This window comes from Ostrinia nubilalis, chromosome 17 (assembly GCF_963855985.1).
Source record: "Ostrinia nubilalis chromosome 17, ilOstNubi1.1, whole genome shotgun sequence".
In the NCBI taxonomy this organism is placed as follows: domain Eukaryota; kingdom Metazoa; phylum Arthropoda; class Insecta; order Lepidoptera; family Crambidae; genus Ostrinia; species Ostrinia nubilalis.
The window spans coordinates 6,836,710-6,852,606 of NC_087104.1; the positions used below are offsets into that span (position 1 = coordinate 6,836,710).

The 15,897-nt window shown below is 40.6% G+C and overlaps 2 protein-coding genes across 3 annotated transcripts in view; both read left to right on the forward strand.

Annotated features, from left to right (window-relative positions):
- Positions 1-15,897, forward strand: part of LOC135080230 (cell adhesion molecule Dscam2) — a 115,684-nt gene that overhangs the window by 77,109 nt on the left and 22,678 nt on the right. The window contains exons 16-23 of the mRNA XM_063974912.1: positions 8,863-9,013; positions 9,265-9,415; positions 9,523-9,652; positions 9,800-9,967; positions 10,176-10,306; positions 10,589-10,799; positions 10,919-11,065; positions 11,417-11,572. Of these exons, the coding sequence (XP_063830982.1) occupies positions 8,863-9,013; positions 9,265-9,415; positions 9,523-9,652; positions 9,800-9,967; positions 10,176-10,306; positions 10,589-10,799; positions 10,919-11,065; positions 11,417-11,572 (1,245 nt within the window). The remainder of the gene's footprint in view (positions 1-8,862; positions 9,014-9,264; positions 9,416-9,522; positions 9,653-9,799; positions 9,968-10,175; positions 10,307-10,588; positions 10,800-10,918; positions 11,066-11,416; positions 11,573-15,897) is intronic.
- Positions 3,484-7,263, forward strand: LOC135079947 (uncharacterized). 2 transcript variants are annotated; one of them, XM_063974593.1, is made up of 2 exons: positions 3,484-4,406; positions 7,190-7,263. In XM_063974593.1, exons 1-2 carry the CDS (start codon positions 3,635-3,637, stop codon positions 7,201-7,203), a joined length of 786 nt encoding a protein of 261 aa, XP_063830663.1. In that variant the 5' UTR covers positions 3,484-3,634; the 3' UTR covers positions 7,204-7,263. The 2 variants fall into 2 exon arrangements, with proteins under 2 accessions (XP_063830663.1, XP_063830664.1); XM_063974594.1 differs by having other exon boundaries at positions 7,199-7,263.

The window sequence follows — 15,897 nt, forward strand, 5'->3', positions numbered from 1 at the left end:
AGTCAGATTTTCATAACATTTTCTCTCACTCGTCGTGTGTGTCTACGTAAACTTACTAACAAGAAAAATCTCTCTCTGCACAAAGACTCATATAAGCAAATTGTATTGTTTTTTCAGCGACCTAACCTAGGCATTTCTAAAGTAGGTCATATGGCCGGGCATGCCAGAACAAAAGCTTGTATGAAATATTAATTTAAACTTTTCATAATTAGCAGTCGCGCTAGGCTTTTATAAGTTGACTTTTTTACCGAGGTGCACGATTAATTAAAACAGTTGATAAAATTAATTATTTTCAGGATGATGGATGGTGATTACTTACTTTTGTCGTCCTCTTAATATTTCTTTGGTATTTAAATACTTTCCCCGACAAGGCTTTATTTAATGAAGAAGTTGGATCAATTGACTACATTATGAATGAATTCAGCTATAGCTTAAACGTTTTATTAAACGTGGTAAAGTCGACGATAAAATGAACTACGTATGTTTCAGTTTTTGCTGTTTTTTCTTGCCTTCGTAGTGAACATAACTTCGTCACCAGTGGAAGTAATACAGTGTTTGTATTGACTTCGTTGAAGACGCGCGTCTGAGCGGAAACTCGATGAGCGACACAATAGGTCTCTTATTTATTGGAGACAGTCGTCTGCTAGAATAGTGTTAAGTAAGGTACTACATGTTAATGTTATTTAGAATAGAAGGAGCATGTATTATAACATATTACAGATTCTTATTTAATTTAATTAAAAATAATGTTACAGCTTTTGAGCTTTTCGTCAAAATTTAAATAGGTATCAAAACTTCAGGTAGTTTTGAACGGTAATATAAATAGGAATGGAATACGATAGCCGAAAGTAATGTTTGATTTGCATTCCACGGATTGTTTTCCGATGCTCTCCTGTCATCCGAATGAAAAATTCGTATCAAACTGACGTATTTTCCTGGTAAAAGCATAGGTGCAATTTCCCGACTCGGACGTGATATCCGATAACAAATCGATCGTATTGTGATGTATCCTAGCTGTGTTTTCGGAATCGAGTAAAACCCGATTTAGGAAGGTATGTGATGGATTTCAAAGCTCAGTTCATTGCACCGATAGTAAAAATGGATAGGAATTAAACATGACACAATTATTCCTTATCTAGCAGACTGAAAATGTCTGGTAACTATAATATCTTGTAGCTGCGTGTCACAGCCATTCTTGCTGTAGGAGACAGTTGGCGGCTAGACTTGTCCCTGTACTTTGTGCTCTGTGTGCTGACTCTACTCCAAAAGCAATTAGAGAATCGTGCTAGTCATTTTAAACTAACTCTACTTTATATTAGGTCAGTAGATTTACAATAAAGTCATGATAAAAGCCAATAGAAATTACAACAATGGTAGATGTTTTGCCAAATAAAAAATAAAAAATAATTTTATAAACAGCGTTTCACTCATTCGAATTGCAAATCGAATCAACCAAAAACAATTTCATAATGCTTCGCTGCTCCATTCAGACAATGAAATACCCATCTCTCCATAACAAAAACGGCTCATTACTATTCCATCGTTAACACCATCAAAGGTCCTATCCTGCCTTCGTATCGTACGTGACAAGTGTTTTTCTCACATTCGCACTCGGTCACCTGTGAAGCAATAATAGGGGACAATTTGTTGTGTGGACGCGCGTCGGAGCGGAAAACTCGATGGGCGGCGTGGCAATACGTCTCCGTTTATTGGAGACGGGCTAGGACGAGCCGAGCGTGTCTGCACCGCGGTATTGGCTTTGTGGAAAGCAAATGTGGTGAAATATGGTTGAAACAGTCACCCTATTTTAGATAGAGTTTGATATTTACTACAATAGTTGCTGAAATTAACACTGTGCCCAACTAGCTTACATACGTACGCTTTTGATGCGTACATTACTTTATTGATTTGAGTCAACCACCGTAAAGTAAGTAGGGACTTAGTTATAAGTACGAGATAATGGGCGTCGATATAATATCTACCTACGTTCTCCACTTCATTGACGCTGTATTGACTTTGTGAAAATGGAAATATGGTTTGATATTTTCATTTCATAAGGATTTCACTTTAAAGCAGATATTGAAAGTGTTTTCAGTTCGATTAGGCTGAAACTTCCCACACCTCAACATTATAATTTCATAGATCTGATCAAGTATCGAAGCTTTATAGAGTTGTTTTATTGGGAACTTTACTGCTACTCTTAAAATTGCTTCCAATGTTGCTTTGTAAGTTATTCGATTTAGGTTAATATCTTAACCGACGTGTCCGCGCCGACCAGTCGCCACTCAACTTCCATGCCATACTACCCTCAATGAAGATTTGTGATCTGGAGCATTGCTAGAACTTGTTAGCTACAAACAGCCGTAAAAGAAAATCCCCCAGTTCGATTCCCGTCGACGAACGCCCCGGTCACGTTCGAGACCAGTTTGTAAACAGTTCCGCTTCCAACCGTAATCGTATTTCCCGCTTGTTTATTTCGGTTTGACACGAGCCCCAGAAAGTTTACAGACTCCTTACTTACGTCCTATTTGCAGGGCCCGAGTAAACGTTTAACTTTGCAATCCAGGATTTAGCATTTTGTTGACTTGATTGCGCGGTGAGAGGTCCCTAATGGGACCAGGGTTCAGTCCTCAATTAAGTGAAAGAATCGCTATTTATAACGTGAAAATAACAAAATCATAGCTACTAAAGCAATGGAAGACCATATTTTTTTGTTCTAAAAATTTTATTCACGTAATGAAAATTAATTTCCCCACTTTCAGTGGCCATCTTTGCAATGGTTTTTTATAGACCGAAGGCAAGAAAACGCCATAAAAAGAGTATTGTAGGCGAACATACACACATTAAAACACTAGCAACAACTACTCTTGTTACTTTGTACATATTCAAATCAGAAGCCCCAGTTTTCTGACCCTCAAACCGTAATCGTCCAACTTTCAAGCACCAAGGAATAGATTTCCATTTTAAAAGCGTCCGTTTTATTATAAGCGGTAAATCATAAAAATGTGAGGTCCGTAAACAAAGTGGTGGCCTATAAATTACAAGCGGCCGCGACGCGGCTCGACCCAGCGCCTGTAAATCTCCCGGTGTCGCACCCTCATTTCGGTAACAATATCTTTAGCTTTTTAAAACCCTCGGCTGAAAGGGGAAAATTGGAAATCACTGTAGGTTTCATAAAAATATGAGAAATACTTATGGTTTATTGTGTAAGAGAATACAAATTGCTTTCCTAGTAATAGAAAGGGGGGAAATATCTGCGAAAAGCAGCCTGTAGGTACCTACTCCAGTTACCGGTCTTACTTATCAAAGCATCATCATACCTACACACTGTTCGATGAGCAATCACATTATGGCAGCTGAAATTCTATAGCTGCATAGTAAATAACAATGTAATTGATATTACAATTTTGCAATGTTTTCTTAGATACTTCGTTCTTTACCGAATTCTTCTTTATCATCTAGTTTCCAATTATCAACTGTTGTGTATGTGGGTAGTTATAGATTAACAAATGTATGTGACCACCACCCATGTTGTAGAAATAAACCAGTGTGTCTTTAGCAAGCAGTTGTTTCACTCGCGTCCCACGTCTCATATTTAACAGTGGCGACGTTTACCCACACTTAAGAAAAAAAAATGTCGCACTTCGGAATTCTCTCCAGCTTCGACCACACACTACAAAATTGGGCTACTTACAAAAGTCGCATTGCCCAATGGTTCATCGCTAATGAGATCGGTGCGAAAACGGATGGAGACGGGGTCAAAAGGCGAGCGATACTACTGAGCGCACTCAGTGACACTACCTACGGGCTCGCAGCTGACCTGGCGTTACCGAAGAAGCTCGACGAAGTCACCTATGAAGGAATTTTGAAGCTCCTGGATAAACATTTCACGCCGAAATTATGTGGTTTCAGCGAGAGGCATAAATTTTATGCTGCGGTTCAGGAGTTAGAGGAAACTCCATCACAGTGGGCGGCTCGACTTCGGGGCCTCACGGCCCATTGCAGCTTCAAAAACATCGAGGAGACGCTACGAGACCGTTTTATAATGGGGATGTTACCGGGCCCCGAGAAAGAAAAATTGTTTACGCAAGATGTGGATACGTTGGAACTGGCGAAAGCGGTGGAGATAGCGGAAAGCGTGCGGAGCGCGCGTTTCGGCGCCGCAGCCGCCGCGAGCAGCGCTCCACAACAAAATCAGCTGTTCAAGATCAACCCACGGCCGAACAATTCGTCAAATGCCCGGGCATCCAAGGAAAAGTGTAGTGTTTGCGGGTATACAAATCACAAAACGGCACAGTGTCGATTCGCGAACTATAAGTGCAAAAAGTGTAACACAAAAGGCCATCTACGTAGAATGTGCAAAGTGAACGTAATTACTAATGAGGAAGGTGAGAGCGATGATGACGGTAAGTTGTTTGTTATTCGTGCTCACAGGGGAGAACCTATGACAGAATTTGTATCATTGAATGGGGTAAGATTAAAATTTGAGATCGATAGCGGATCGGCGGTCACGGTTATGTCAGAAAAGGATTTTTCTACTCATTTTACGAGCGTGCCATTATCAGCGACTAATAAACGGTTATGTTCATACACTGGAGACCGCATAAACTGTGTAGGAGTAGCTAGGCTACCAGCGGTGTATTTGGGATGCACGAACATTTTAGACGTTTACGTCGTCCGTGATGGCGGTCCGCCTCTCTTAGGTCGTGATTTTATATCACTATTTAATTTACAACTATCTCCTTGTAATTACGTAAGCGACGTCAAAACAGACGAATCGTTAGTAATTAGTCAGCTACAAATGCGTTTCCCACAAGTGTTTGCAGACAAATTGGGCACATTTAATAAATATACAGTTAAACTACATTTAAAAGATAATGCCAAACCAATGTTTTTTAAAGCGCGGCCAGTTGCTTTTGCGCTGCGCGATAAAGTCGGGAAAGAGATAGAACGATTAGTCGCGCTCGGGGTGCTAAAACCGGTTGATAACGCCGAGTACGCGTCACCCATAGTCCCAGTACTCAAGCGCAACGGCTCTGTTAGACTATGCGCAGATTATTCCGTTTCCATTAATAAGCAACTGATTGTAGATCATTATCCACTACCTACAATTAACGAATTGTTTTCAAAACTACACGGAGGTAAACAGTTTTCCAAGCTAGATTTATCAATGGCGTACAATCAATTTTTACTCGATGAGGAGTCACAGAACATAACTTGCATAAATACTCATCGAGGGCTTTTTAAATATACGCGATTAGTGTTCGGATTAGCAAGCGCCCCGTCTATATTCCAGCGCGCGATGGAAAACGTCCTTGCCGGGATGGAGGGCGTGCTTTGCCTGCTAGACGACGTCCTCGTCACGGCTGACAATAAAAAAACCCACATGGAAAGGTTGCATGCTGTTTTAGATAGATTACAAAACGCGGGATTGACATTGCAAAAAGAAAAATGTGAATTTTTTAAAGACGAAATTAATTACCTAGGTTATGTTATAAATCAATACGGGCTAAAAAAATCACCGGATAAAGTTAAAGCTATTGTGGATGCTCCAGTACCTACCGACATAAACAAGTTACAGTCATTCTTAGGGTTAGCAAACTATTATAGAAATTTTGTTCCCGGAGCGTCTAGTGTACTGAGCCCCTTATATGATTTATTAAAGAAGGGTACAAAATGGAATTGGTCGGAGGTACATGATAAGGCTTTTAAGGATATTAAGAGTATTTTGGCATCAGAAAAAGTACTCGCACACTTTAATCCTGATGCTAAAATAATTTTAACGGTGGACGCTTCTCCTACTGGACTGGGAGCCATACTTTCACAGGTGGGTTGCGATGGATTAGAACGACCGATTTCGTTTGCATCGCGAACTCTTAATCCAGCTGAGAAACGGTATTCGCAAATACAGAAAGAGGCAACTGCGATTATCTTTGGAGTTCGTAGATACCATCAGTATTTATTTGGCAGATCGCATCCCTTTGTTTTACGTACCGATCACAAACCCTTAATTTCAATTTTTGGGCCATACAAAGGTGTTCCCGAGGTATCTGCAAATCGTTTACAGAGGTATGCAATGTTTCTAAGCGCATATAACTATAGCATCGAATACGTACGCAGCGGAGATAACAGCGCCGACTATTTGTCTCGCGCCAGTCTGCCCGAGCCAGGGGCGGGAGCGGGCGCGAGCGCGGGCAGCGATATAAATGTTGACCGCGCTTCGTATATTAATTTCGTTGTCGAGGGCAGTATGCCAGTAACGTTAAATATTTTACAAGCGGAAACTACTAAAGATGATATTTTGACTTTAGTTACGAAATATGTCACAAACGGCTGGCCTAAGAAAGTCACTAATCCGAAGTTAATTCCGTATTTTTTGTGTAGAAATCAGTTATCTTATGAGAACGGTTGCCTAATGAGAGGTCATAAGGTAGTTATACCCGTAAAACTCCAGAATTCAGTGATTAAGGAGCTACATAATTCTCATCTTGGCATAGTAAAAACAAAAGCTGAAGCAAGGTCGCGTTTCTGGTTCCCGGGAGTGGATGCTGCGTTAGAAAAAATGGTAAGTTCATGTAATATTTGTTTACAACTACGACCGACGCCGCCCAAAGCTCCCCTCGCACCTTGGAAGTACCCTTCCGAACCATTTTCCAGGCTACACATTGACTTCCTAGGTCCAATTAACAACCGTATGTTTTTTGTGGTTGTGGATGCACATACAAAATGGTTGGAGGTGTACGATATGAGCAACGTCACTACTACTTTATCGGTCGTGGAAAGGTTATACGATTTTATGTCAAGGTTTGGATTACCACAAACTATAGTCAGTGATAATGGCACAGCATTTACTTCTCAGGAATTTAAACAATTTTGTTTACTAAATGGCATCGAACACATAACCTCACCGGCCTACCATCCATCAAGTAACGGCCAGGCTGAAAGTTTCGTAAAAATCGTAAAACGTGGGTTAAAATCGGTTTTGTTGTCAACACAAAATTTGAAACAATTAAAATTAATGTTACACAAGTTTCTATTTGACTATAGAAATTCGGTACATTCTGTCACAGGTAAATCTCCAGCTGAATTAGTGTATGGACGCAAATTACGATCTCGTTTGGATTTATTTAATCCCTTACAGTCGGTCGCTCCGCCTTCCTCATTGATAAATGACGTAACGAATAAACAGTGCTTACAGAGTAAAAACTACGGCGGGAAAAATAAACAATGTTTTTCAAATGGCGATACAGTGTTATATAAAAAACATTTTGGAAATAACAAGTTTCATTGGTGCATGGGTACTGTTTTACGAAAAAAAGGCAATGTGTTATATTTGTTAAAGGACGTTTTATCAAATTCAATTGTTAAGAAACATAAAAATCAAATAGTGATGTATAAAGGCGATTCAATCTCTCAAAACACCACCACATATTTAGATGATGAGAACTCTGATAAAGCCAGTTCTACATTGCAACAGTCTTTAAATTCGCAGGAACCATTATTACCCGAGGGGGGAAGAGTGGAAAGGGAACTACCAACTAATTCAACCTGTCCCACCACTGATAATCAGGTTCTTTCTAGAAACCCCACGAGGTTGCTGCGAAACATCCCTAGAGTAGATTATAAAAAATATTTGTAATAATTATTGTGTAAGAACGTTAATGTTAATATTAAAGGAATGAGGGGAGGAGATGTTGTGTATGTGGGTAGTTATAGATTAACAAATGTATGTGACCACCACCCATGTTGTAGAAATAAACCAGTGTGTCTTTAGCAAGCAGTTGTTTCACTCGCGTCCCACGTCTCATATTTAACATCAACCAACTGTACTTCATGGAATAAATCACATGATCTGCCTTACAAGCAATCAAGAATGCAATCTCACTACAGCCTATAAGCCTATACAACGCCTTTGCAAACAGCTGTATGGTAAGCTCCCCTTACGCCCGGCTTATTGCTCTGAAATCAATATGCCGTTGATATGCAGATGTGTGCGATTGTTACGCCGGCTAATAAACTGGTAACTGCCTTAGACTCGGAAACAACAGCTATTAGCAAATCGAATCTGTTTCTAACGGTTCGAAATCACTGTTCGATTTTCAGTAAAATCTTATATTCACTAGGGGACAAACATCACGCGATATATCGCTAGAGAGATGAGATATGTCTGGCACGGGCGATTTATAAAAAAGATCCCGTAACAAATGTATATACCTACATTACTTTTTCAAATTATTTATTAGTACCTAAGTATTCTTGTAGACTTGTAGAGTATGTTTGATTAAATTCTAAGCAAAATCAAAATATAACTACTTAAAACAATGGCTTATGAAGTGAAAAACAAAGCCTGTTTAGTGCTCAGAACACAACTCCAAGGAAACTGCATAGCGGTTAAATTTTATAATGCAGCTGGAAATTTTAAACGATGTACTTAGGTTCAGGGCGAAATATAATGCATAAATAATGACTTAACCACGACTACAACATGTCTCTCTAGAATACTGCTACTAAAATAATGCAACTAAGGCTGGGCTGCATTTGGAGTACAATCTATTCAGACTGAAAAAAGGAAATAATGTGATATCATAGATATTATTATAACGGTCTGAGGTCACTGATTATGGTTTAGCCAACCCTTCTTACACCAAGGATTATAGTGAATGAAGAATTGATGCCTGACTTGGGTATATACGAAACTAAAATTTTCCAGTTTAAACAAAGACGTCAGCAATGGCGTTTAAGCAGCGCGCCTCACCGTGCACGTACCATTTAGATTAAACTCTAAACATAGGACAACATACATATAACTCTTAGGAATAAATTTGGGAATAATACCTACTTACCAATGTTTTGGGCCCACAGCACCAGCAAGGTTTCCAATGAAGAGCAAAACGGTGCAGGTCACAGTAGGGCAGGCAGCCCACCTCCAGTGCGCAGCGTCTGGTGACGCGCCTTTGGAAGTGTCCTGGCGCACTGCCCATCATCATACCATCGCACACCATTTGGACACGCGGTGAGTTTGAAGAACTGGATCAAGGATTACCTACGTTCACCTTTCCTTTTAGTTAATTTGTATCTACAAGCACTTGTCACACAATAAGTAATAAATGTTACTAGTCCAAAAGACTGCCAAACGTCTGGATTAAACATCCGTTAGTAATATTAAATCATCTATTAGTAATTACTAAAAAAAAGTAGGTAAATGACACTAATGAAAGGCGACGATTAGTAAATAAAATAAATTTGTACTTCCATGTTTTCCAGGTACACGATTCGAGAACAAGTCCTCGACGATGGACTGGTTTCTGAACTAACCATCCTACAGACCTATCGACAAGACACTGGTGCTTTGACCTGCCGTACGTCTAATACTTACGGACAAGACGAAATGCTCATACACCTGGTAGTACAAGAGGTGAGTAGAAAAGATAACCTGCTAATCTTAGACTATACGATCAAGATATAACTACACGAGAATGAAGATTTGGTGAAGCAATTAATAACATAGATAAATTTTACCAGGTTCCTGAAATGCCAAAGAATATAAGGATAATAGACCAGCAATCGAGGTCTATCCAAATATCATGGACTCAACCGTACGCTGGGAACAGCCCTATCATCAACTATATCGTACAATATAAAGAAGCTCCAGGTATTTATATGGGACCTCTATACTATCGAAAAGTTTCTCAATTTGGTTAATAATAATGAATTTCATTATACTTAATATACTTCAAACTTATATTACTTTTCACCAAATGGACGAGGCATAGTTTTTAATCCTTTAACTACTTTGCAGAGTCATGGCCAACAACCCCACAAAAAGTGATAGTTCCTGGTAGCGTGACGTCTGCTAGCGTTCAAAATCTACAACCTGCGACTTCCTACCACTTACGAATCATTGCCGAAAACAGACTGGGACAGAGCGAACCAAGCCAACTCATCCAAGTGACTACCACTGAAGAAGGTAACACCTTTATTCAATCATAAAGTTGAATTTTCTTCTTGCTAGACTTGCCCAAGAGATGCCAATGCTTTTAATGGTGGACCTAGCTTATCCAGTAAATGCTCCTTACTCGTAGCTTGGAGACCATTCACTTTCTAAGCTACAAAAAGTGATAATCTTAATTATTTTAAGATCAAACAGTTTAGAAGACACATTATTCCTTTTCCAGTACCAAGTGGTCCTCCATTGGACGTCAGAGTGGAAGCGAAGAGTTCAACCGAACTGATCGTCAGCTGGGAACCACCACAACGTGATCTTTGGAACGGAAACATTCTGGGATATTACGTTGGATTTCAAGAGGTAAGTTACATTGGAATTATGCTATAACACTGTAAGTGTTCAATCTCTTTCTTCTTGGCCACGGAGAGACATACACTGACAAGATAGTATTGATCGTAAAACAGAGAGTTGTAACCATTGGTAAAAGTCTGTTCAATAACTAACCATTATTATACCTACCCTAAATTCTGCTTAGCCCAAGGCTAACTGCAGGAGAATATCAATTGCATTAAGTTCGCCTTTTGTGCCCTATTCAAGTACCCTATTTAAATAAATAACCATCCACCAATAATTTCATTGCAGCTGAACAGCAACAGTACAATCCTAAGCGCGAGCGGCCCGGGCGGCGCCTCATACACCGTGAGGACAGTAGAAGGGGCAGGCACGGCTAGAGCCAGGACTACACTATCGGGATTGCAGAAGCACGCTGCCTACGCTATTGTAGTCCAGGCCTATAATAGCAGAGGCGCTGGACCTGCGTCCCCTCCCACCACTGCCACTACTATGGAAGATGGTGAGTGCTATGAATTGCGATAACAATGAACGGTGTTACCAAAGGTGTTTTTTCTTGCAAATTGCGGAAGACAAGACACAGGATGATAGAGTTAAAAACCATTTTAAAATACTTTTCAGTACCGAGTCTACCACCAGGGTCTCTCCAGTGTACAGCAGTGAGCTCTCAATCTGTGCGTGTATCCTGGGAACCACCGCCAATGCGCGGGCGCAACGGCGTACTTCAAGGATACAGGGTCACGTATGCTCCTGTCACTGACTGGTATGGTTAGTATACCTTTATGTCTTTTGGTACGCACTATTTATTCTTTTCGTGTTTCTTATTGTTGAGATTGGTATCGTGATCGATTTTGTTAAAATAATTTGATGAGAAGACAATAGCCTAGTTACTTAGTTTTGATGTCGGTCTATTTATTCGAAGGTCACTCTTGGTTCGACCGATACCATACCATCGACCGCTAAACTATTTCGATGATCAAATTAAAGTAGGTACGAGTACCTACAGTAGAATGTACACAATCCTCGTAACTAAACTCACAACACAATCGCACAACAGCTTGATGAACATCATAATTTACCTACGAAGTAATCCAAGTAAGACTTTCTCCCAATCTCCAGGAAACGAAGACGCAGTGACCAAGCAAATATCGGGTCTGCACACCACGCTGTCAGGGCTGCGTCGCTACACAAACTACTCTGTGACAGTCTGCGCCTTTACCGCAGCGGGGGATGGAGTCAGGGCTGCCCCGGTCTACTGCCACACTGAAGAAGATGGTGAGTCCTGGTAGATATGATGATAATGGTACAAAAATTAGAAAAGTTTACTTTAGTTACCGTCACCGTAAGTTACCGTTGGGGCAGAAAAGTTCTCGAGTGGCAATCACGGGCCGGAAGACGTAGCGTGGGCAGGCCTCCAACTAGATAGACCGATGATCTGGTGAAGGTCGCGGGAAGAACCTGGATGCGGGCATCGCAGGACCGGTCTTTATGGAAAACCTTGGGGGAGGCATTTGTCCAGCAGTGAAAGTCATTTGGCTGAAACGAACGAACTTTAATATGTGACGCGCCCTGCGACGCATCGACAGCCCTAGCACCGAGCGCGGAGATTTTGACAACCCTACGGCTGCGCGGCCGCACGCCGCACGGACCGAGTTAATATAAGAGACGGCGGCGACCGCGGGCGCCTAGCATTCGCTCGGGAGCCATCGTAACAGCCAGACGATCGCGCGCGCGTCTACGGCTAATTACGCAAGAGTCCCTAGCGAATAGCTGCCCTCACTGTTCCCACTAACCTGGCTCGATAGGACTTTCGGCTCGCGCGGTTTCCGTGACACGAGCGAACCATCGTTGCCTGTATACACATTCCAATCCTTACCGAGTGCATGCTTTACTCAATCCCGACCTGCGGTAGCAATCCCGCTGCCACCCTTCCTGGATTCCTCCCCACCCGCCACGTAGGTCCTAAGCCTTTTTACCTTTGGTACTCGAACCCCCACTTCGTTGACCTCGGTTACCGATTTGGTGAGCGGACCGTCCTACCCCCCCTAGTTTATAAGTATCCAAACTAACACTTGCTAAACCTCGCACAGGGCGCCGCCCCTCTCGCGGATTACGTAAACTAGTTTCAGGACGCGAACCGGGCGCGTCGCTATCCCTCTTGTCATAGTAGATTTGCAATTGTGGAATAACTTACTCATTATTTAAATAATAGTAATTTAGAGTCAGTGAAACTAGAATAAGTAAACTATTGTGGAACCTGAATTATAAGTGCTATTGTGTTATTGATTGTGCGTTTCCTTGGTCAAATATCCCTGTAGGCATCCTGGATAGGTACACATCCCTCATCGCAGAAGGCGAACTGGGACTTAGTACTTAACAGCGGGGTGTCAGACTGAGCTAGCTTAGACGCCCCGTTGCAATGGCGCCCAACTGAATAACCCACGGAACCTACAGGGAACACCAGATCGCTAGACACAAGCGAAAGACCAAAAGGAAAACAAAACTTCGCACCAAATTGATAATCACACATGTCAGAACCGACATCTTGGATATACAAACTCAAGAAGACAGAACTTGAGAACGAGTGCAAAAGAAGAAACATAAAAACGGAGAACAGAACCGTACAAGAACTGAGACAGAACCTCACAGAAGTACTCAGAACCAAGCAGTCCCGTCAACCAGTCCAGTCCGCCAGTAAGTCCGCCGAAAACAGTGAGTCAGAAACCGATTTCGAAGACACAGAGATGCACCAAGAACTAGACAACGACAAACCAAACATGTCGTACACCATGGATCAGACCGAAAACATAACATCCAGATGGAACATAAGTTTTGACACATGCAACGACCCAGTGGAGTTTTTAGAGCAACTGGACGAACTAATATCGTCGGGCGAGGTCAAGCCAGATAAAGTGCTCAAAGTGCTCCCCAGATTCCTGAAAGGTAAAGCTGTACTGTGGTATAGAAATAATAAAAACTCGTTCACTACATGGAACGAATTCATAGAACTCTTCACGTTGACATTTGTGAGCCGTGACAGTGACCTGTTAGCTAAAATAGTGAACTATAGGCAACATCACCGCCAAAAATTCACAGACTACCTCATTGAAATACAAACACTCATGCGCAGATACGCGAAAATGTCAAAAGAAGAAGAAATAAATAGAATCTACGAAAACATGAACGCAAAATACAAGTTTTATATCAAGAAATCAGAAGCAGACTCGGTAAGCAAATTAATACAACTGGCAAACGACTATGAAAATGTCACAGCAGAACGTCAAACTAGCTTCACAGAACGAGAACCACGAAATAACTACCACGAAACAAGCACAAATCAAGAACACAAGGAGGCGGCGTCATACATACACAATTACAACACAAATACTTGCTGCTGGAGCTGTGGAAAACAAGGACACTCCATGAAAGATTGCAGAAGTAAGAAAATACTATTTTGTAACGGTTGTGGCAAGATCGGCAAAATGAGTAAACAGTGTTGTAAGAAAACAAGTGAGTACACACAGTCCATGACAATAAACACAAGTCCGCAAATTAAAGATAACCGTCCATTCGTAGATGTATCGATACTAGGCGAAAAATATCAAGCACTCGTAGACACCGGCGCCACAAGATCATACATCAACGACCAAGTGTACAAGAAATTCGTGAAAAGAAACTTGAAACCGAAAACAGTAAGCATAACAGCTAGCATGACAGATGGGCACACAACTCGAATTAAAGAAGCACTAGACTTGCAAATTAATATAAAGGGAAAAACAATTAACCACCAAGTGTTATATCATCCACAAATCAAGAGCATACTGATAGGCATGGATATATTGAACAGAATAGGAGCCAAAATAGAATGGCCCAAAGATAGTACCAAGCAAGGGGAACAAGTGGGAACAACGTCAAAAAAAACTACAGAAGCCAACATCGTACCTACATACGAAATGGCCGTAAGAACAGAAGAAGAAACACTGACAAGTAAGAAAAAACACAAGACCAAACTCGCACACGAAAAACCAATCAAGAAAAAAGACTATTCACGGAACCCTAAAAATCAAGAAATAATAAATAAACACGTAACACGCTTAACACTAGAAAAACAAAAAGACTGGATCCAAAAGAAAATTCAAGAACTACAGAAAAACGGAAACAAAGATTATAAAATGTCAAATAATAATTTACACAGGAAAATAACAAATCACGCATACGGACCAAGAACAGAAGCATCACCAGACTGGAAATTATGCATAAACAACAAAGAAAAAGACCAGATTCTCAAAGAAAACCACGATACACCAATCGCAGGCCATCTAGGAACAGCAAAAACACTGAACAAAATATCACAGAGATATTATTGGCCCGGTATGTACAGAGATGTGTCAACGTACGTCAAGAACTGCAAAACCTGTCAAATCAACAACGCACGCAAAACCTGGAGCGTAGTGTCTACAAACCCGAGTAGATCACTACCCATATCATCAAACCGGTCCACAGACTGGACCGAAATCCTCGATGTCGACACCGTCGACTACCCACAAGACCTGGACTGGCGCGAGTCCGGCCCTGGAGAGGAGCCGACCCGAGCTGAGGACCAGACCAGGAGGCGGCCGGGGAGAAAGAAGAGGCGCGGCCAAACCCAGAACCAGCTGAACAAGGCCAGTAACATTTACTCGTAGCTTAACTTTATACCTAAGTTAGGTTTCTAATAGATAGATACAAAATACATAGTAATTATCTAGTCAATTCTCGTGAAAGTAAATTCATCAATATTAAAAACAAGTCAATAATGTAAAAGTATTAATTAACATTACATAGCAACCCTGTATTACATAGCAACCCTGTATAATCTAGATCATTCAGTTCTTGAATTTAATCTCGTCAAATATCACATAATATCAATAACCTATAACTATTAATTAACATTACATAGTAGCCCTGTATTATTTAAATAGTTCAATTGTTCTATTTAATCTCGTTAAATAACTATTGACGCAAATCACATTGTTATTTACTCGTAACTCGCAACCTAAACTCACATAAATAACAAACCGGTTTGCTACGCGTCAATAGTACTACCAGTTTCTCGATAACTTTTAAATAGTAAACAAACATTGTAAGAACGATTCACCGAGCGAGCTCATTTGCATATTATCAGTGAAACGTATTTTTTCTATTCACCACGGGCGATCAACAGCACTCGCTTACTAGATGAATCATAACTAGATTTTACCTGCCTAATGTTTGCGCCGTCGCGCCAGGCTGCATTCCATTAGGAAACATTATTGTAATTAAAACTTAACCCCTTAACTGCCATTATCTTGTATAACTTTTAGTAATTATAGAAATTATTAACATTAATCAGATGCCTGTTCCGAGTATGGTAATTTAAATAATTAAACTAGTAAACTAGAAATATTAATAACAAGTGCCATGAATACGATTATTGTATTAAAGAAATATTTCAAGAAATACTCGTAATAACAAATTAAACAACTCGTTTAATTAACTCATTAGTTAATTGTAAACAAAAGGTCAAAGGTATCTTAATAACATTGTTTCAAAACTAAGTTAGCTAAAATTAGCGTTTAATT